Genomic DNA, 21,048 nt, shown 5'->3' on the forward strand with positions numbered 1-21,048 from the left:
TGGAGGTGGATGGCATTTTTCATTGTAATTTAAATTCCAAAATTATGAGTAAAGATGGTAGAGATAAATGCCTTGAATTTGTCTCTGGAGTAGGGAGGTATTGGTTAAAGCAGGAGGAGAGAGAGAGAGAGAAGCTCTTGAGTCTTCTTGGAGTTGCTTCCCTTAGGTAGTCTTATAGGGATCTTCTGTCTTCCAGATCTAGAGAAGAATAAGGAAAATGCCAATCCCATTTCAGGTTACTCTTTACTAGCCTAGAAGGTGTCTCTCTTTGTTTAGTTATAGTTGCTCCCAATGAGAGAGCTCCTTGCCTTGTCTGGCATATATGCTTTTATATATACTTCCTCTGCTTCTATTTTGCCACCTATTTGTATAAATGGGTTTCTTGGCTAAATGTTAGTGTGTTCATTGTCAAACTGGGATTTGATGGGAAGGAGTCAAACTATGGTGGAAGGTGGAGTTTATCCTACTACGAAATAGTTAACAGTGATCAGAATTTAGATTGTATATGAAAATCACATCCTTTAGACACATGACATTTAAGTGAGTGTAAAGATATAATTCTAGCCAGGATCCCTCTCTCTGACCTCAGCCTCCTCTTCTTCACCAGGTAGGAATTAAAGTCTCCTCTAGGAGGTTGTGATGACAAGACTAGGGACGTCTATTCTGTCTCCCAGAAGGCCCCCCATCCTCTCCACTTCCCCATCCATAATCATGAATCCCTTGGAATTGTGGTATGTCACTTTGTTTTCAGGTACAAAGCCTTTCATAGTGGATTATCTTTAAAATTTTGCTGTAACCGTGTAAATTATTCTTCTGCTTCTTACTTCCCTTTGCATCGGTTCATATATGTTTTCCCAGTTGAAACCATCTCCTTTATCAAAGTTAATGGGGTTAAGGGGGTAGAGACTCTGATTTAGGTGATCCTGCTTTTCTGGCCAAGATTACTACAAGCAGATGAGGTCCCCAAACCCTCTGGCATTGCCTAATTATCAGAGAGGAGCTTCATCAGCATCAAGTCAACCTCCTTTCCTCAAATGCAGGCTAATTCTATCACCGGGTTGGTTTGCTTTTTACAGAGTAGTATTTTATCACGGTTAAAAACCGTCACTTGTTTACAAGACGTTTTGCAGGGCACGGTGCCCTATGGCGCTCAGGGCAGCATCGAGGCCGGCTCCGATGGCACCGGCGAGGCTCGTGCTGTTCCCCTCGCTGTTCCCGCCGGGGCTCGGCTCCTCCGCTGCTGCCCGCCCGGGAGGCGCGGGCTCTGTCGGGGCACAGCGGAGCCGGGGACGCCCGAGGCCTGCGGGGGCACAGCGGAGCCGGGGACGCTGGGCGCTGCCCTGAGGATCTAAGGAGGAAGGGGCGCTGCCCGGCGGGCAGGGCCCGAGGCCTGCGGGCGCCAGGGCGGAACGTCGCGGCGGGCGCGGAGGCCGGCGGCCCCGCGCGGCGGGTGGCGGTTCCGAGGGCGGTTCGCGGCTGCTCCCGGCAGCCACCGAGCCTCCGCGGCGGCGCCGGGGCGGGGAGGGAGGAGGAAGGGGGAGGGGGCGTGACCGTTTGGCGCCGGCAGCATCGCGAGAGGAGAAAGCGGCCCACACGGGATTTGGCGTGTGGGCCGGGGCGAGCGGGGGCTGTGCAGCCCGGGCCCTGGGCCGGCGCCCCGAGCAGCAGGCCGGCCTGCGGAGCGGCCCACCCGGCCGTGGCGGCTGAGGGCCCGGCGGCGGCGGCATGACGGGCCGCGTGTGCCGCAGCTGCGGCGGCACGGACATCGAGCTCGACCCCGGCCGCGGCGATGCGGTGTGCACGGGCTGCGGCTCGGTGCTGGAGGACAACATCATCGTGTCCGAGGTGCAGTTCGTGGAGAACAGCGGCGGCGGCTCCTCCGCCGTGGGGCAGTTCGTCTCTCTGGACGGTGAGCAGCGGCCCCCCCGGGGAGGGCGGCTGAGAGGCGGCGGGGCCGCGGCAGGCCTGGCCCGAGGTCGGGGTCGCCCGCGGGCCCCGGCAGGAGGCGGCCCCGGCGGGAGGCGGCCCGGCGGGAGGGAGGCGGCCCCGGCGGGAGGGAGGCCGCCCCGCTCAGGGGCCTGGGCCGGCCCGGAGCCCGGAGCCGGCTCTGCCGCGCTGACAGGTGGCGCTCGGGGCGGCGGGGGAGGGACGGGAGCAACGGTCCCCAGGAGAGGCCGCAGATGCCCAGGTTGGCCCGGGCATCCCCCGGAGCTGCCGTGCCCCTGAGGGAGTGCCACCGAGGATGCCCAGCGCTTCTGTAGCGAAGCTTGGAGGAGGGGCCTTGCCCTGGCAGAGTGGTCCCGGGAGGCGCAGAAAGACAACTAGGCGCAATCATCACCGACTTTTTTGCTCCCCAGAGCTTGCAAAGTTCTACATATACCTTATCGCAGTGATTCTCCTATGATCCCGTGAGATAGATCACTACGAGAATAATTATTATCACTCCCCATTTTGCAGATGAGAAAAATTAGAAACTGCCCATATTAGTTAGTAAATGTAAGATCAAAGGTTGGATTTGAACCTAGAGGCTTCCTGACATCATCAGATCCATGAGTTGCTTGAATCCTGCAGTTAAGGCAAAAAAAAAAAAAACATTCCCTAGTCTAGATGTGACAGCACCTAAATACTACCCAGTTTCTGCGTTCCAGGGGTTTACATTCCAGATAAAAACAAATTTATGGAAGGGAAGAGAGTGGAAATAAAATATTTGGCCTTGCTTCCCTTTACATTTTTTCAGGAAGAAAAAAAGGAAAAGTTAACTCATTGTCTTCAAGTCTTAGCTAATTATGGAGGCCAACTTTTTTTTTTTTTGAGGCTTGCAGAGTATTAACTTCAACAAACAGGGCCATCCAGGTCTTAATATTCCCGATTCTATATTTTTATTACATTATGCTATGGTAAATACAAGGCGATTGAGTAGAAAAATGTCAGCAGTTTTTTCTGTTTTTTTCCTTGAAAAATCTTGAGTTGGATAAGAATTTTAAAAATCAGTCACATAATACAGATCCTTTTTCTTTGATAAAGCAGATACATCCAAAGCAGCAATTCATCTTGAGTTATGTTCTCCATACCACCTAATGACATGATATTTTGAATAATAGTACTTGCCTGAGTTCAGATCTTGTCTTCACTTATTAGTTGTGTAACCTGGGAAGTCACTTAACCCTCACCTGTAAAATGAGCTTGAGAAGGAAATGGCAAAACACTCCTGCATCTTTTCCAAGAAAACTCCAAATGAGATTCTTGAAGAATTGAAAAATGACTGGAAACAACTGAATAGTAATACTTGATAGCTATGAGTCCTTTTTTTTGAAAACTACCTGTTTGTATACTTTGACCATACTTTGATCAACTGGGGACTATTATTTTTATAAATTCAGCTCACTTCCCTATATATTTGAGAAATGAATGAAATCTTTATCAGAGAAACCTGCCATAAAATTTTTCTTCCAGTTTCCTGTTTTCCTTTTAATTTTAACTGTTTAAGGTTTGTCTTGTGTAAAAGCTTTTTTAATTTCATATGACCAAAATTATCTTTCTTTTACTTTCTTTAATTCCCCCTTGGTTTTCTTGTTTGATCATAAAAACTTCCCTTATCCATAGATCTGGCAGATACATTTTTCCATACTTGCCTAATTTGTCTAGTGTTATCCCCTTTTATATCTGAATCATTTTTCCATTTTGACCTTACCTTGGTATACAGTATGAGAAGGCTGTCTATGCCTTGTTTCTGCCAAACTGCTTTGCAGTTTGCCCAGCAGTTTTTTCAGATTTTGAGTCCTTACCTCAAGAGCTTGGTTCTTTGCCTTTATCAAACACTAGATTATTATAGTCTTTACTACTGTGTTTTGGGTACCTGATCGATTCTGCTGATTCACCACTCAATGTCTTAGTTCAATTATGAATTTTAAAAAAATTATTCTAAGGAGATTGTTAGGTTTTACCAGTCTTTGATCATGTCACAGAAATGATTAAAAAATCTCTAATATAGTTCAACTTCCCTCCCTCCCCCTTTACAAATGAAGAAATGGATTCCTAATCTATTCCACCTTCTCATTTTACAGATGAGGAAAAGTAAGGTTAAGTATCATATCCAAGGTTACTGAAATAGTAGTGGTCAAAGACAAGATTTGAGCACAGTTTACCATTCATTTTGCTTTAGATTTTGTTGTAATAATGTTGCCATGAAAATTTTATTGCTTATAAACCTTGCTGTCACTATACCTTCTTGGGGTATAGTTTCAGTAGTGGGTTAAAGGTTATAAACAACAAAGTAACTTTTAATATTTATATAATTCCAAATTGTTTTCTAGAAATCTCTGATCAATTTATAGTTCCATAAAGAATAGATTGATTGTAGCACTCCCACCTTTGAATTTTCTGGTCTTTTCTCATCTTTCAATTGAGTTCAATTCAACAGTGCCTGTACTGGTTTTCTGGATATAAGCTGATGAAGTCATATGATTATTTCCTTAATTCTTATTATTAATGATTTTTTGAATAATCTTTATACTTTGACCTTTTGACGTTTGAAAACAGAACCACTTGTTTCTTGGGGGCTGCTCCTAATTTTTATAGAATTGTGAGAATTCCTGATTGATTTTGAATGTCTGATTTAGAGATTAGCACAAAGATTTATCCTACTTCTTCCTAGTCTCCCCCCATCCACCAGGTTGGAACTTGTTTATGGAGCTTTTAAATTTTATATAATGGAAATTTTGTTTGTTTGTAACATCAATCCTGTGGGATTGCCTATAAGGGAGTTTCTCTTCAGTGTATCAGTTTTTATAATTCTAGTGCCACAGTACAGCATTATTTAAATATCCCTTTACTGCCACCAATTTTTGTAATAAAGTAATTAGGCAAGCCCTGGCTTTTGCTTCTTAATGCTAACACTTATGTAAATTTAAAAGTGACCACCTATTCACTGTTATAGTAATGATTCCATTCATTGATGATTGAATTCTGTGGGTACATGGTCCCTTCTCAAATTCAGTAATTCTTTGCCTAGTAAATTTTTTTTTCATTACAACTGTAAAAGATAACCTTTCTCAGGACTCTTTTTTTATGGTAAGACTTTTTGTATTAAGATCTCTATTGCAAATAAATATATCTTAGATGAAAGAATTCTTGTCTTTTTTACTCTTAGTGACACTTATTTTAGCTTCTATCAGAGCAAGTTGGAATGTAGCATATAAAGTTAGTGGTATGGGGTTTCTACTAAATACAGATTTTTGTGGATTAATCAGTTAATTGGTAGAAATCAACCATGTGTGAAACTAATATATAGCTATTTTACTCTGAAGTTGTTTTAACATTTCTGTCTATAGAGCAAAAGGAAATTATTCAAATTAATTTGTAAGAAATTCTGGGCTAGAGCACAGTTAGGAAGCACAGTACCAGATCTGAGTTTAAATTTGGCCTCAGACACTTAATATGAACTATCTGTGTGACCATGGGCAAATCGCATAACCCCATTGTTTCTCTCTCTCTCTCTCTCACTCACATACACACACACACACACACACACACACACACACACACACGAAAGAATTTTTCTGGGCTGGCATAAATCTCTCTGGAGGTGTTGATTCTAGGAGTATGATTCTGTTTGCATTATTATCAAACATGTGAGGATGCATTATATTAGGGCTGTCCAATCTTAATTTTTGTTGAAAGAATAGACAATATAATTTGATTGGCCATTTTAACGAGAGCTCATCAGTAGCTTGGCTATGTTTACTAAAACATTTAGTATACCTCCAGGGAGTTGCATAAAATCTCACTGGGGACATCTTTTTAGTTAGCCCTGCTTTATATCATGGTAAATTTTCATGTAAAGATAGTGAGGGTTTTCCTCTTAATCTTTTATGTAGTCATTTTAAAAATTAGTTCAAATGTTGCTAGGTAACACTTCTGTGCCTTTCTTCAGGCTTTTCCTGACTGAAATGCCTTTCCCCTTTCAACTTAACCAAAATTCAACTTGACAAATATTTTTAAAGTGTGTCTCCTTATAAGTCTTATTATTTAAACTTTGTATCTCCTCTCATCTCCCCTATTTTAAATCCTGTTGTCTAGTTGGATGAAATATATTGCTCTTTTGCAACTCTTGTTGCATTTTGTACCTCTATGTTGGTCCTTATAGAAATTATCTTGTATTATATAGTATTATGTAAGCATATTATATACATCCAAGTAATTGAACTCTTTTAGGGTAAATCTGTATTTTTTTGTTTTGTTTTTGGTGTAATGCAAGGTGAGTATTCAGTAAATAGTTGTTGAATGAATCTTTGAAACTAAGGTATGATCTCAGTCCTAAGACCTTAACATTGAAATTAAAAAAAAGTAATGTAACAATGAAATGTTATACACACATATTTATACATATATTTATATATAAAACAATGAAAAATATCCATAGTTGTTTAGGAGCAGAAGAATGGGATGAATTTTCTGATAGACCTGTTGATTGTTGAAAAAGAATTATTGAAGAACTGAAGACTTAAGAATGGGAAATATTTGATTTTAAGATTTCTTGTTGCTGTGCCTGAGAACTCCATATTGTAATGGCTGAGAAACCCTTATGATGTGGGAGGATGAATTTGTAAGTCTCTCTAAATTGTCTTTGATTAATTTTTGACTGGGAATGTGCAGAAAGAAAAGTGATGAATCTTGATCATGGTGAAGAGATGAGGGGGAAGGGAAAATTTTATACAAAGGAAAATAAGTTAGTGCTTTTGGCCAAATTAGAGAAATATTTAGGACCATTCAGAACAAGATATACTTCTGCCCAAATGGGAACTAATTCTAATATTCCTATAATCTTGTCATAAAATATCCTTTTCTGATCTTTTTTATTAAAAATTCTCTTTTTCACCTGTAATACTGTGATAATTTCTTAATTGTTTCTCTTTTCTCCCTTTTCTAATCTATTTTTAAAATGTTGATAAAATACATGTGTACAAGATCGAACCAGCTATTCTCCATGATTTTTTTAACTTCAGTCAAGCCAATTCTCAATCCTCATTCTTAGGTTTTTTTTGGGTTTGTTTTTTTTTTGCAAGGCAAATGGGGTTAAGTGGTTTGCCCAAGGCCACACAGCTAGGTAATTATTAAGTGTCTGAGATCGGATTTGAACCCAGCTACTCCTGATTCCAAGGCCGGTGCTTTATCCACTGCCCCATCTAGCCGCCCTCAATCCTCATTCTTAAGAAGTGATTGATCTGGGGCAGCTAGGTGGCACAGTGATAGAGCACTGGCCCTGGAGTCAAGAGGACCTGAGTTCAAATCCAGTCTCAGACACATAATAATTGTCTAGCTGTGTGACCTTGGGCAAGCCACTTAATCCCATTGCCTTGCAAAAAAAAAAAAACCCAAACCCCACATATCTGATCATGTCACCCTTATTCACTTCAATAAACTCCAATGGCTTCTAATTACCTTCAGGATCAAATACCTTTATCTTTATAGGCTTCTTACACCTTACCCCCTTAAAATATACTCTTCAATCCAGTGATATCTGTCTCCTGGCTGTTACACATACAAGATATCCCCATCTCTCAGTTCCATTTTCTCTGTTGTCTTCTATGTCTCAAATGCTCTTCCTCCTCTGTTCTGAATACTAGCCACCCTGGCTTCCTTTAAGTTCCAACTGAAGTCCTACCTTCTATAGGAAGTTTTCCCTAATGCCTCTTAGTTTCATTGTTTTAATTCTCTTAATTAGCTGCTGTTTATTCTGTTTATAGCTTGCTTTCTTTGTTTGCACTGCCTTGTAAAAACTAAAAAAAAAGGTGACTCATCAGTCACTTCTCCTCCATACTCTTCCTCTCTCTAGGTTTTTCAGAAACTGCTCTCTGTTCTTCTCCAACTTCTCTGATCCTCCTTGTTCTCAATCTCCTTTGTTATCTAGGCCTTGCTGTTTTTCATGGGGCGGGGTGGTCCATAGGTTCGGCTCTATTTTCCTTCTATACTATTTTACTTGATCTCATCAATTTCCATGGATTTCATTATGTTGATGATTTCTAAATCTGCTAGCCTGCGTTAACTTCTCTGTTGATCTCTAGGGTAGCATCTTCAATTACCTATTAGACATCTCAAATTTGATGTCCTGTAGACATCTAAAACACTCACTATGTCCCAAACTGAACTCATTATCTTCCTCCTCAAATCCTCTTTCCTTCCAGTCTTCCATATTGCTGTTGAGGACACCACCAGCCTCTCAAACCTTCAGCTTGCAACCTAGTGTCATCCTCTACTTTTCAGTATCTTCTGCTTCTAAAATTTGCTTGTTGCCAAGGCCTGTTGATTTCCCCTTTGCAAAAACTCTCAATTATACCTCCTCTCTTCTGATGCAACACCTTGCTGTAGGCCTTCATCTCACACCTGAGCCTACTCAGCATGCCACAAGTCTCTCTCCTTTCTCAAACTCTTCAGTTTATTCTGATGTTCAACAGTTCACCAAGGTGATTTTCATAAATTGAAGGGTCTGATCATGTCGATGAGTAAGGAATAAACTCCAGTAGCTCCCAGGACCAATCGGTCAATATTTATTAAATGCACTGTGCTGAGAAGGTGTGGTTAGATAGAAGGAAAACCAGGAGAGAGAATCAAGGAGAGATCAGCAGCATCCAAGGTAGCAGAAAAGTCAGTAAGAGTGAAGACTGGGGAAACGTTATTGAATTTGCCAACTAAGAGATCTTGGTCTCTATGTAGAGAGCAATTGAAAGCCAGATTGTAGGGGATTAAGAAGAGAACAGAAGGAGAAAAAGTGGAAGGATGTATTGTAGATAGACTTTGACTACGAGAAATAGAACAGTAGTTAGCAGGGATGGAAGTATCAAATGAACATTTTTTTCAAGATAGGACAGATATGGGCATGCTTGTAAGAAGTAGAACTTATAAGTCAGGAGAGAGAGACAGTTTGTTGAAGGAGACAGGATGGAATGGGATCACTTGAGCAAGTAAAGGAGTTAAATCTTGATTAGGAATAATGGTCAAATGGGTGAAGGTGGAGAAAGTGGCAGAAAGTATCTGAGTGATGCTAAGAGAAATAGAAGAGGGGAAAAGAAGGAATATATGGTGAATGATTTTTTTCTAAACTATGAGGCAAAGTTCTCAGCCGAGGAGGCACAGGGAATGAAAGTCATGGGAAATTTTAGGATAGATGAGAAGGTTTGGAATTGCTGCTGGGGAGAGTGGGAGAGTTGATAAGGGAGTTATGGTAGTATTGCCTAGAAACAGTGAGGGCTAGTTGAGGTTGTGAGACATAAATGTGTGACGAATCTAGACAGAAGGCTTGTGTAATTTTCTCTTGTGTAATTTTCTCAACTTTCATTCACTCGCATATTTGTAGGCACAGAGGCAACAAATGATGGGAGTAATTCAAGGCTGAGACTTGGCTGAGTGTAATAGGTGATATGATAACGGGGCTATGGATTCAAGAAAGACTAACTATATGGAACTGAATTAACTCACCAAGGGATCAAGATAGGGAGAAGAGGAGAAAATGTCTAGTACAGGGGAGATGACCTGGGAGAGATTTGAAGGGTCAAAGGGATTGGAGATCATGGTGAAGATGAAGAATAGGTTTACATAGAGAAGACAGAGGGAGAGACAAAAAAGTCAGTAAATTGTTTAGCCAAGAGGATTTCAGAATTCTTTTTTTATTAAAGATTTTGAGTTTTATAAATTTTCCCCCAATCTTACTTCCCTCCCCCACCCCCTACAGAAATCAATGTGTCAATCTTTACATTGTGTTCATGTTGTACATTGATCCAAATTGAGTGTGACGAGAGAGAGAAATCATATCCTTAAAGAAGAAACATAAAGTATAAGAGATAACAAGATCAGACAATAAGTTATCAGGGTTTTTTTTTCTAAATTAAAGGGAATAGTCCTTGAACTTTGTTCAAACTCCACAGTTCTTTATCTGGATACAGATGGTATTCTCCATTGCAGACAGCCCAAAATTATCCCTGATTGTTGCACTGATGGAATGAGCAAGTCCATCAGGGTTAATCATCACCCCCATGTTGCTGTTAGGGTGTACAGTGTTTTCCTGGTTCTGCTCATCTCACTCAGCATCAGTTCAAGCAAATCCCTCCAGGCTTCCCTGAATTCCCATCCCTCCTGGTTTCTAATAGAACAACTGTTCCATGACATACCTATACCACAGTTTGTTAAGCCATTCCCCAGTTGAAGGACATTTACCTAATTTCCAATTCTTTGCCACCACAAACAGGGCTGCTATGAATATTTTTGTACAAGTGATGTTTTTACCCTTTTTTGTCATCTTTTCAGGGTATAGACCCAGTAGTGGTATTGCTGGATCAAAGGGTATGCATAATTTTCTTGCCCTTTGGCATAGTTCCAAATTTCTCTTTAGAAAGGTTGGATGAGGTCACAGCTCCACCAACAGTTGTAATAGTGTCCCAGATTTCCCATAACTTCCAACAATGATCATTATCCTTTCTGGTCGTATTTGGCCAGTCTGAGAGGTGTGTGGTGGTACCTCAGAGAAGCTTTAAATTTGCATTTCTCTAAGTAATGATTTAGAACAATTTTTCATATGACTATGGATTGTTTTGATCTCCTCCTCTGTAAATTGCCTTTGCATATCCTTTGACCATTTGTCAACTGGGGAATGACTTTTTTTTTAAAGTATGACTCAGTTCTCTGTATATTTTAGAAATGAGTCCTTTGTCAGAAACATTAGTTGTAAAGATTATTTCCCAGTTTACTAAATTTATTTTGATCTTGGTTGCTGTGGTTTTAACTGTGCAAAAGCTTTTTCATTTAATATAATTAAAATCATCTAGTTCTTAGTGATGTTCTCTATCTCTTCCTTAGTCATAAACTGCTCCCCTTTCCCTAGATCTGACAGGTAAACTAGTCCTTGATCTTCTAATTTGCTTATAGTATTGTTTTTTATGTCTAAATCCAATATCCATTTGGATCTTATCTTGGAATAGATTAAACACAAATAGTTCACATAAACATTTTGGGTAGATTCTCTAAATCTGTGCATCTTGTGTTTCTTTTGAGCACAGCACCTTCTTTGATTTGGGTACATCATGTTGGGAGTCTGTTATTGTTCAATCAGTTCCAAAGTTCTTTAGACAGAGGGGCAGCTAGGTGGTGCAGAGGAAAGAGCTCTGGTTTTAGAGTCAGGAGGATGGGATTTGGAATCCAGCCTCAGATATTTGCCACTTAATAGATGTGTGACGTTGGGCAAGTTACTTAACCCTGATTGCCTCAAATCCAGGGCCATCTGCAGTTGTCCTGATTCGTATCTGGCCATTGGACCTAAGATGGCTCTGGACAAGAAAGTGATACTGGTGACTTAGCACCTCTTCACTTAAATCCAATTCATGTGATTGCCATGGAACTTTTTGAGAATGAAGCACAAACATCTTTAGAGATATCTTGAGAGTATCCTTATATTGATTTTTTTGATCACCATGTGAGTGCTTGCCCTATGTAAGTTTTCCACTTGTCTATTAGGCAGGTGTAAGATTGACATTTTTACAATTTGGACAGCCCATTGGAGTTATATTCTCAATATTAGAATTTGAATGCTTGGCAGTTTAGTTTGAGAAAGGACCTCAGGTTCTAGTACTTTTATCCTGCCAGGTGATCTTCAGAATCTTCCTAAGACAATTCAGGTGGAAGTGATTCAGTTTCCTGGCATGACTCTGGAGTACTGTCTAGGTTTCACAGGCATATAACAGTGAACTAAGCTTAAGTAAACTACAGTTTGTTAGGCAGCCTACTTTTTCTCCCACGCTTTGCTTTGGAGTCTTTCAAACACTGATCTAGCTCTGCCATTGCTCTCATCAACTTCATCATCTATGTATGCATCCTCAGGAAGTATACTTCCAAGGTAAGTAATCTAAATCACAGTATTCAAAATCTTTCCATTTGCTGTGATGGATGGATCCACTTATGGATTGTGCTGGCCAGTGGAGCACCTTGGTGTTAATTATTAGGCCAAAATTAGTATAAAAAAATAGAAAATTTATTCATATTGTTGTGTCTCACCTTTAGAGGTTTCATTAATTGCAAAATTATCTGTGAACAAAAAATCATGCACCCACTTCCCTTGACTCCCTTTACTTTAATCTTGAGCATGGTAGATTTGAATAGCATGAACCTTAAAGGAAGAGAATTTGATGAATGATTAAGGAAATGGCAGAACTTGGAAGTGGCAGTGGGAGTAAGGACATTCCAGCTCCCCAACCTCTACCAATGAGCCTAGGAGAGTGAATGAAGGTGCTATCAGAAATGGAAAGTGTGTCCAGGAAGGTTGTGTCATCAGTGGAATACCATGTTTCAGTAATAGCTATTAAATGGGAGAGGAATAGATGAAGGGAAGTTTGATTCCTATGGAACAGAAATTTCAGAGGGCACAATGGAGGGAATGATGGTTTGGAGAGGGGTAGAGGGGAATGAGGAATTGAGTGATTGGAGATATGGGTTGGTGTATGTAAGATGATCTACAGGTTTCAGAGTCATTGGAATGTGAAGGGTCTGACTAGATGTGAGAATATTCCTTATTGAGTGGAAAGCATCATTCCTCCACTCTTGGCCCAATAGAAAATGCCCAGCCTGGCTCCTGACAACCTTTCCTCAAGGGAAGGGCAGTGTCCTAGAGTATCATTCAAAAATCTTCATGGCCTTGGTGTCCCTACCTTATCAGTTTCTTACACCTTATTCTCTACCACTATACTCTTTAATCCACTGACACACACCTTCTTGCTGTTTCCAGAATGAGATACTTGATCTCTTGGTTTCAGGTATTTTCCTTCACTGACCACCATCCCTGGAATATTCTTCCTCCTTCTACCTTCTGATTTCGCTGGTTTCCTTTAAGAACCATTTAAAATTCCACCTTCTAATATTATACATACTAACAGCAACATTGGGTGATGATCAAATTTGGTGGTCTTAGTCATTTCAGCTGCACCATAATCAAATATAATTCTGAAAGACTTGTGTTGGAAAATACCATCCATATCCAGAGAAGGAACTGTGGAGTTTAAATGCAAACCAAAGCTTACTACTTTAATTTTAAAAAGTTGTCTTAAATGATTACTATGGATCTGTGTATATAACATGATTATACAGTATAGCTTACATTAGATTGCTTTCTTTCAGGGGGAAGGAAGGGAGGGAGAGGGGGAGAAAAATGCAAAATTCAAAACTTTGCAAAAAAAATGATTGTTGAAAACTACCATTGCATGGAGTTAGAAAAATAAGTAAAATATTTTTTAAAAATTAATTTTAAAAAATCCTACCACTTTTAGGAAACCTTTCTCAATGAGTCTTAAGTCTAGTGTCCTGACTCTGTTATTTCTTCCTTATTATGTGTGGAGATCATATTATTATTACTATTTATCCTGTACATAATTATTTGCATATTTTCTTTCTGCTTAGATTATTACTTTCCTGAGGGCAGGGGATTGGGTTATTTTTTTATTTTATTTTTTTAAAAACAGATTTTATTGATGCTTTAAAATATATATTGCAGACATTTCCAGATATATCACCTAATCCTATACTCCCAATAAACCCCTCCAATTAAGCAAAACCATTTGGAGCCCAGCTGGTAAAAAGCACCACCTTACATGCCTATGGTTCTCCACCTCTCTCTCTCTCTCTCTGATGAATGGAGTCACATTTTATTGTACAGAATATTCTCTGAAACCAAGTTTTCTCATTACAGTTACTTTGAGGTCTATTTCCTTTAGCATCCTTTTCATTTGCATTATTGTAGGAGCAGGAGTTACTGGACTGGCAAATTGTGAACTGTCCTTATTTAAGAGCAACCAGTACTTACAAGGATTCACTCATCTCTTCCTATGGCATAGCTGCAAGGGTTCCCTTTCTTCCTCCATCACTGCTTCAGGGTGGCTGCCCATAGGAGGATTGGTGGAGTAGTATAGAGGGATTGACCCAAAGTGGAGCAATTCTTCAATTTTTTTTTTTTGTAATTTAATATTTATTCTCATTTGGTGCATACATACATACTCATAAAATATTCTTTTTTAAGAGTAAACAATGTAGACTCACTTGAGCGATAAAGGGGAGAGGAAAAAATTAAAATTAAAATAAATTAATAGTAATAATTGTAGGTATGGCCAGGTGGGGCAGTGGACGGAGCACCAGCCCTGGAGCCAGGAGCACCCAAGCCCATATGTGGCCCCATACACCCAACAATCACCCAGCTGTGTGACATGCAAGGCACCCCAACCCCACTGCCCTGCATAAACCAAAAAAAGACCTAAAATAAAATAAAATAGCAATAATAGTAGGGGTGGCTGGGTGGCAGGCAGAGCACTGGCCCTTGAGCCAGGAGCACCTGGGTCTGAATCTGGCCTCAGACACCCAACTATCACTCTGCTATGTGGCCCCAGGCGGGCTACCCAGCCCCATTTGCCCTGCACCCCCCGCCCAAATAATAATAATAATAATGAAAAAATGTGCTTCAGTCTGTGTTTCTAGCACCACCAACTCTGTCTTGGGTGGATCACATTCTTTATGATAAGTCCATCACAGAAGTTACTTCCATATTTTTCCACTGTTGCCATTGCTGGATCGCAACTCCCTCCTTTTGTATTTCTCCACTACCGTGTAGTATATTTTCTCTCTCCTTTCACTCTGACTCTACCGTAGGGTAGCTGAGTAGTGCAGCAGACAGAGCCCTGGCTCTGGGGCCAAGAGGCCCTGAGCCCCCATATCACCCCTTAGGCCCAGCATCCACCTGGCCCTATGGTCCTGGACAGGCCATCCAATCCCAGCCCCTTGCAAGAAGTAAAAAAGAAAATGTGTTATATCTGACCACCCTCCCCCCATGGTCCATCCTCTCCTCCGTCACTCACATCCCCCCTTCCCCCGTCCCCTGCTCTCTCTCCTTCTTACTCCAGATGCCTATACCCCATTGAGTATATATGCTGTTTCCTCTCCTAACCACCTCTGATGAGAGCGAAGATTCCCTCATTCCCCCTTGCCTTCCCCCCTCCCATATCATTGTAATACCTCATTGTAATAAAGAAAAATCTTACTATGTGAAATATCTTGGCCTATTCCTCCTCTCCTTTTTCTTTCTCCCATTACATTTCCCTTTTTTCTATTGACTCCATTTTTACACCATGTTTTATCTTCAAATTCAGCTTTCTCCTGTGCTTCATCTATAAAAGCTCCTTCTACCTGCTCTGATAATTGAGAAAGTTCATATAAGTATTATCAGTGTCATTTTTCTATGCAGGAATACATGCAGTTCATCATCAAGTCCCTCATAGTTTCCCCTTCTCCTCCAATCTCTATGCTTCACCTGAGTCCTGTATTTGAAGATCAAACCTTCTGTTCAGCTCTGGTCATTCCAACAGGAACATTTGAAATTCCCCTGGTTCATTGAAAGTTCATCTATTTCCCTGGAAAAGGACATTCAGTTTTGCTGGGTAGTTGATTCTTGGTTGCATGCTAAGTAAGCTCTTTTGCCTTCCGGTATATTATATTCCTAGCCCTATGAGCTTTTTTTTTTTTTAGGTTTTTTTGTTTTTTGTTTTTTTTTGCAAGGCAAATGGGGTTAAAGCGGCTTGCCCAAGTCCACACAGCTAGGTAATTATTAAGTGTCTGTGACCGGATTTGAACCCAGGTACTCCTGAATCCAGGGCCGGTGCTTTATCCACTGCACCACCTAGCTGCCCCCCTACAAGCTTTTAATGTAGTTGACTGCTAAGTCCTGTGAGATCCTGATTGCAGCGCTATGGTATTTGAATTATGTCCTTCTGGCTGCTTGTAATATTTTCTCTTTGACTTGGGAGTTCTGGAACTTGGCTGTAATATTCCTAGGGGTTGGTTTTTTGCGATCTCTTTCTCAGGGGGATCGGTGGATTCTCTCCATTTCTATTTTTCCCTCTGCTTCTAGGATATCAGGGCAATTTTCCTGTAGTAATTCTTTGAAAATGATGTCAAGGCTTTTTTCCTGATCTTGATTTTCAGGTATTCCATTAATTTCTAAATTATCGTTGCTAAATCTGTTTTCCATCTATTTTTTTTGAGATGTTTCACATTTTCTTCTAATTTTTCATTCTTTTGGTTTTGAAATATTGAGTCCTGATTTCTCATAAATTCAGCAATCTCCTTGAGTTCCATTATTTGTCTGAAGAATTTGTTTTCCTCAGAGAGCTTTCTTATCTCTTTTTCCATCTGGCCAATTCTCCTTTTTATAGCATTCTTCTCCTCAGTAACTTTTTGAACTGTTTTATCCATTTGACCTAAGCTGGTTTTTAGCATGCTATTTTCTTCACCATTTTTTTTTTGATTTCCTTGACTAAGCTGCTGACTTCATTTTCATGTTTTTCCTGCATCTCTCACATTTCTTTTCCCAGTTTTTCTTCTAACTCCCTCATTTGATTTTCAAAGTCTTTTTTTGAGCTCTGTCATAGCCTGAGCCCAATTTCTGTTTTTCTTGGAGTCTTTAGATGCATGAGCTTGTGCTTCCTCATCTTCAGACTGAGTGTTTTGATCCTTCTTGGGCTCACAGGCAAAGTATTTCTCAATGGTGTTCCTCTTGTTTCTCTTGCTCATTTTCCCAGCCTTAGCCTGTTTTTGGGGTGCTTCCTGAGCTTTGGGCACACTCTCACAAGAGTCTCAGTGTGTGAGGCTCTGTCCTCCCTCCTGGTCAGTGAATTGGCCATATGTGCCCCTCTCTGCCATGGGGCTGAGGTGGGGGGGCCCTGCTGTTCTATGGGGGGCCTAGACTGCAATCAGGATCTGAATGTGGTCAGAACCCCAGAGTCCTGTTCCAGGGGCAGAGGACAGAGCTAGGCAGTCTCTCTCTCTTCACTCCCCTCCCTCAGCTCAATGGGCTAATGCCCTGGGGGCTCCTGCTTACCTTGTTGCCTGCTTCTTTTTCCTGGATCCGGACTGCCTTTGCCAGGCTTCTGCTCATTGCTTGCTGTGTTCCCTGAGGGCTGGACTTCATGTGCTCACTCTGGCAGAGGTCCCCCGCTGTTCCCCCACTTTGTGCCTGGTGCTCCCTGGAGGGCAGCTCAGGAGACTCCCCTACTGCTGTGAGCTGAGGCTCCCAGCATCCTGGGGCTGCCTCTGGGAGGCTGAAGTTCTTTCGCTCTGGCGGGCCACCCCTCCAAACCCCGGGGAGCAGAGCCTTTCTGCTCTTTTCCAGGTTACCTTGAGTAGGAGAGCTGCCTCACTGGGTCCCTCTGTGGGTTCTGTCTCTGGAAAATTTAGTTAGAGTCCTTAGTTTCGAAGTTTTATGAGAGAGCGCTCAAGAAGATCTGCTCTTGTCGCCATCTTGGCTCGCCCCCCCCCCCCCCCAGGGGATTGTTTTTGCTTTTCTTTGATTCCTAGCACTTAGAACAGTGACTGGCACAAAATAGGAGCTTAGCAAATGCTTATAGACTGACTTGCTGATTGACTGTCTCTCCTTCCTAGAAAAATTCATTGATTTTCTGTTATCTTGCCCAAGGCCACATGGCTAGGTAATCATTACTGAGGTCGGATTTGAACCCAGGTAATCCTGACTCCAAGGCCAGTGCTCTATTCACTGCGCCAACTAGCCGCCCCTTATCTCTTAAATAAAATCTTGGTTCCTTAATTTGAGGACCTCCTCAGTTAACTTGCAACCCACCTTTTCAAACTTATTTTATGCTATTCTTCTGACATTCTACAGTTTATCCAAACTGGACAATTTATCCTGATCCTTTCTTCTCCCACTATCCTAAGATTGTATATTTTCTAGAACTAAAATGAATTTCCCTTGCATTTTTGCTTATTGAAATTCTTTCAGTTTAAAACTGAGATCAGAAGTTTATTTCTTCCAGGAAGTTATTTTTCCTGAAACAGTTTGTTTTTGAAGAATTTTATGAGTTAAATTCTTCTTTTATGTTTTACCTCTCTTCTAATAGAAAATCGATTTAATAGATTAGGCTAACAAGTTTAATCTCTCTTCCACATGACTGTTTCAAATTCAGTGAAATTAACTATTCTGTCCTTAGTCTTCTTTTCTCTGGGCTAATCATTCCCAGTTTAATTCAGTAGATCTTAGCATGGCAGAATCTTGAGCCCCCTTCATCATTCTGGTCTTTGTCCTAAAATATGCAATTAGATTTGTCATTGTCTTCTTTAAAAATGTGCCCAGAACTACTCCTTTTGGTCTGGCCAGGGGAGATTACAGTGGTGTTCTTACCACTCATATTTTGCTCACTATAATTCTTGTCTTGCAGCCTGTTGTTGAAAAAAAAAAAACTGCTGTCATTTGCATTTAGTTACCTGTCTTCCAGAAATAATTTTATTCAATTTAAGATTAACCTAATTCCAAGTAATTTCTGACTTGGAGAGATATTCAAAATTGCATTTTCCCCATGCCCTCCAAGTGCAACAACAGGCACTTTCTGTTAAGCTTAGTGGCTTGGTGAATAGGTAAGTAATTTAGGCTTAGACTTGGAATCAGGAAGGAAACGAGTAAGCATTACTTATTAATTTCCAGGAATTTTACAAAGCATTTTACAAATATTATCTCATTTAATCCTCATAAAAAACCAGGGGTGGGTGGGTGTGTTATTCTTATCCCCATTATGTAGTTGAGGAAACTGAGGCAAAAAGAGATTAAGTGACTTGTAGAGGATCACAATTATTAAATATCTGAGGCTTGACTAGAATTCAGGCTTTCCAGATTCCAGGCCTAATGCTTTATCTATTGGGTCACCTAGTTATCTAGGAAAATCTGTGTTTGCATCTTACCTTATACTTTACTTAACTATGTGGTATTGGGCAAGTAACTTAATGCTGTTTTCCTTGGTCTCCTCAGCTGTTAAGTGGGGAGAACAAGAGTGCTTACTCCCAGGTTCTGAGTAGAAAAGTAAATAAATGTTTGTCAAGTGTATAGCATAGTTCCTAGAACATAATATGTGCTATATAAATGCTAGTTCTCATAATTTTCATTCTTATATTATTTATTAATTATTAACTCTCTGGATTGATGTGAAGGACAAATAGGATAACATTTGTCATTTGTAAAGTTTTTTGCAAACCTTAATGTGCAATGTAAAATTCTTTCATCATGATTGATCATCAACATCATTAATAATAAGCTGTTGAATACTTCTCTTCATATAAGAAAGGAACTTTTTCTTTTTCTCTGCCTTGCCTTCAAAGTGGGAGATAAGGAAAGGACTTTGTATTAGACTAGTTTTACAAATAAGCTTTTTATTTATGAATATACTTCACTGTAATTGAATTGATGTGGGGTTTTTTTGGTTGCCACATTATACTGTTGATTTGTATTGAGTTTATAGTCCATTAAAACCCGCATCTTTTTCATAGTCATGCCTCCCCCATCCTGTACTTGAATACAAGTATAGGATTTTACATTTATCTCTATGAAATTTCATTCATCTGGATTGGGCCCCTTTTCTTTCCTAGATTAGACTCATTATTAAATTGACTAGCAGTTGTGTAATTTTTCATTTTTTTTAATCTCCACAGCCTAGCCTTTTGCTAAACATGTATATGTTTAGTAATCTCTTGCATTGAAAGGAATAGAGAAAATATCAGGATTTGGAGTCAAAGAATACTGGGTTTTCATATGATCATGGGCAAGTTAATTCACTTATGACCCTCAGTATCTTTTATTAAATGAGGATGATAATAATAGTAATAACAATAATATCTCTTTGCTGAATTGTCATGGTGTCCCAAAGTGCTTTGCAAAAGTTTGGCAGTCTGGTGGGTAGAGTTAAAATACATACATTTCCCTCCAAACAACTTTATTATTATTATTTTTTTTAGTTACTTAGAGATTTTAGTTATTTTGAGTTTTATAATTTTTCCCCTAATCTTATTTTCCCTCCCCCCATCCCCCACCGAAGGCAGTTTGCCAGTCATGATCAGGAAAAGAGCCTTGACTTTATTTTTAAAGGATTTCTACAGGAAAATTTCCCTCTACTTTCTATAAACCATCCCATTTTCTCCTGCTTTCTGCAGCAGATTTTTCCATCTTGTATTCATAATAAACATTAATCATTCTTTTTTTCCTCAATTGGCTAAATCTTTTACTGATACAAGCATCCATATCTCTTCCATCCTTAAAAAAAATCATCATTTCATATGTCTTGCTGCTCACAATCATTTTCTATATCTCTTTCCTTTTGTTATTAAATACCTTGAGAGACTGTGCCTTGACATCCTTTCCTCATTTCTAGCTTTTCTCAATCTGATCTTATCCTTCAACTGAAACTGCTATCCCCAAAGTTACAAATGATCTCTTAAGTACCAAATTTTATGTCTTTTTCTTTTTTTAGTTTAAATTTATTTTTATTAAAGTTATTATTTGAGTTTTACATTTTCCCACCAATCTTGCTTCCCTCCCCCCTCCACCCCCACGGAAAGCACTCTGTCAGTCTTTACTTTGTTTCCATGTTGTACCTTGATCCAAATTGGGTTTGATGAGATAGAAATTATATCCTTAAAGAGAAGAGAAGTCTAAGAGGTAACAAGATCAGACAATAAGCTATCTGTTTTTTTTTTTTCTAAATTAAAGGGAATAGTCCTTGCACTTTGTTCAAACTCCACAACTCCTTATCTGGATACAGATGGTACTCTCCTTTGCAGACAGCCCAAAATTGTTCCCGATTGTTGCACTGATGGAATGAGCAAGTCCTTCAAGGTTGAACATCACTCCTATGTTGCTGTTAGGGTGTACAGTGTTTTTCTGGTTCTGCTCATCTCACTCAGCATCAGTTCATGCAAATCCCTCCAGGTTTCCCTGAAATCCCATCCCTCCTGGTTTCTAATAGAACAGTAGTGTTCCATGACATACATATACCACAGTTTGCTAAGCCATTCCCCAATTGAAGGACATTTACTGGATTTCCAATTCTTTGCCACCACAAACAGGGCTGCTATAAATAGTTTTGTACAAGTAATGTTTTTACCCTTTTTCCTCATCTCTTCAGGGTATAGACCCAGTAGTGGTATTGCTGGGTCAAAGGGTATGCACATTTTTGTTGCCCTTTGGGCATAGTT

At 40.2% G+C, this 21,048-nt stretch overlaps 2 protein-coding genes across 3 annotated transcripts in view; one reads left to right on the forward strand and one right to left on the reverse strand.

Annotated features, from left to right (window-relative positions):
• Positions 1 to 1,654: 1,654 nt before the first annotated feature.
• The window catches only part of BRF1 (BRF1 general transcription factor IIIB subunit), a 163,742-nt gene continuing 144,348 nt past the window's right edge, over positions 1,655 to 21,048 (forward strand). Inside the window, exon 1 of one of the 2 annotated variants that reach the window (XM_074213472.1) lies at positions 1,655 to 1,909. In XM_074213472.1, coding sequence (XP_074069573.1) covers positions 1,726 to 1,909 — 184 coding nt within the window. In that variant the 5' untranslated portion in view covers positions 1,655 to 1,725. The remainder of the gene's footprint in view (positions 1,910 to 21,048) is intronic. The other variant, XM_074213471.1, reaches the window with a different exon arrangement.
• The window catches only part of BTBD6 (BTB domain containing 6), a 53,047-nt gene continuing 47,049 nt past the window's right edge, over positions 15,051 to 21,048 (reverse strand). Inside the window, exon 5 of the mRNA XM_074213476.1 lies at positions 15,051 to 17,240. Within this exon, the coding sequence (XP_074069577.1) occupies positions 17,213 to 17,240 (28 nt within the window). The 3' untranslated portion in view covers positions 15,051 to 17,212. The remainder of the gene's footprint in view (positions 17,241 to 21,048) is intronic.

The sequence above is a fragment of the Macrotis lagotis genome, chromosome 1 (genome assembly GCF_037893015.1).
Source record: "Macrotis lagotis isolate mMagLag1 chromosome 1, bilby.v1.9.chrom.fasta, whole genome shotgun sequence".
In the NCBI taxonomy this organism is placed as follows: domain Eukaryota; kingdom Metazoa; phylum Chordata; class Mammalia; order Peramelemorphia; family Peramelidae; genus Macrotis; species Macrotis lagotis.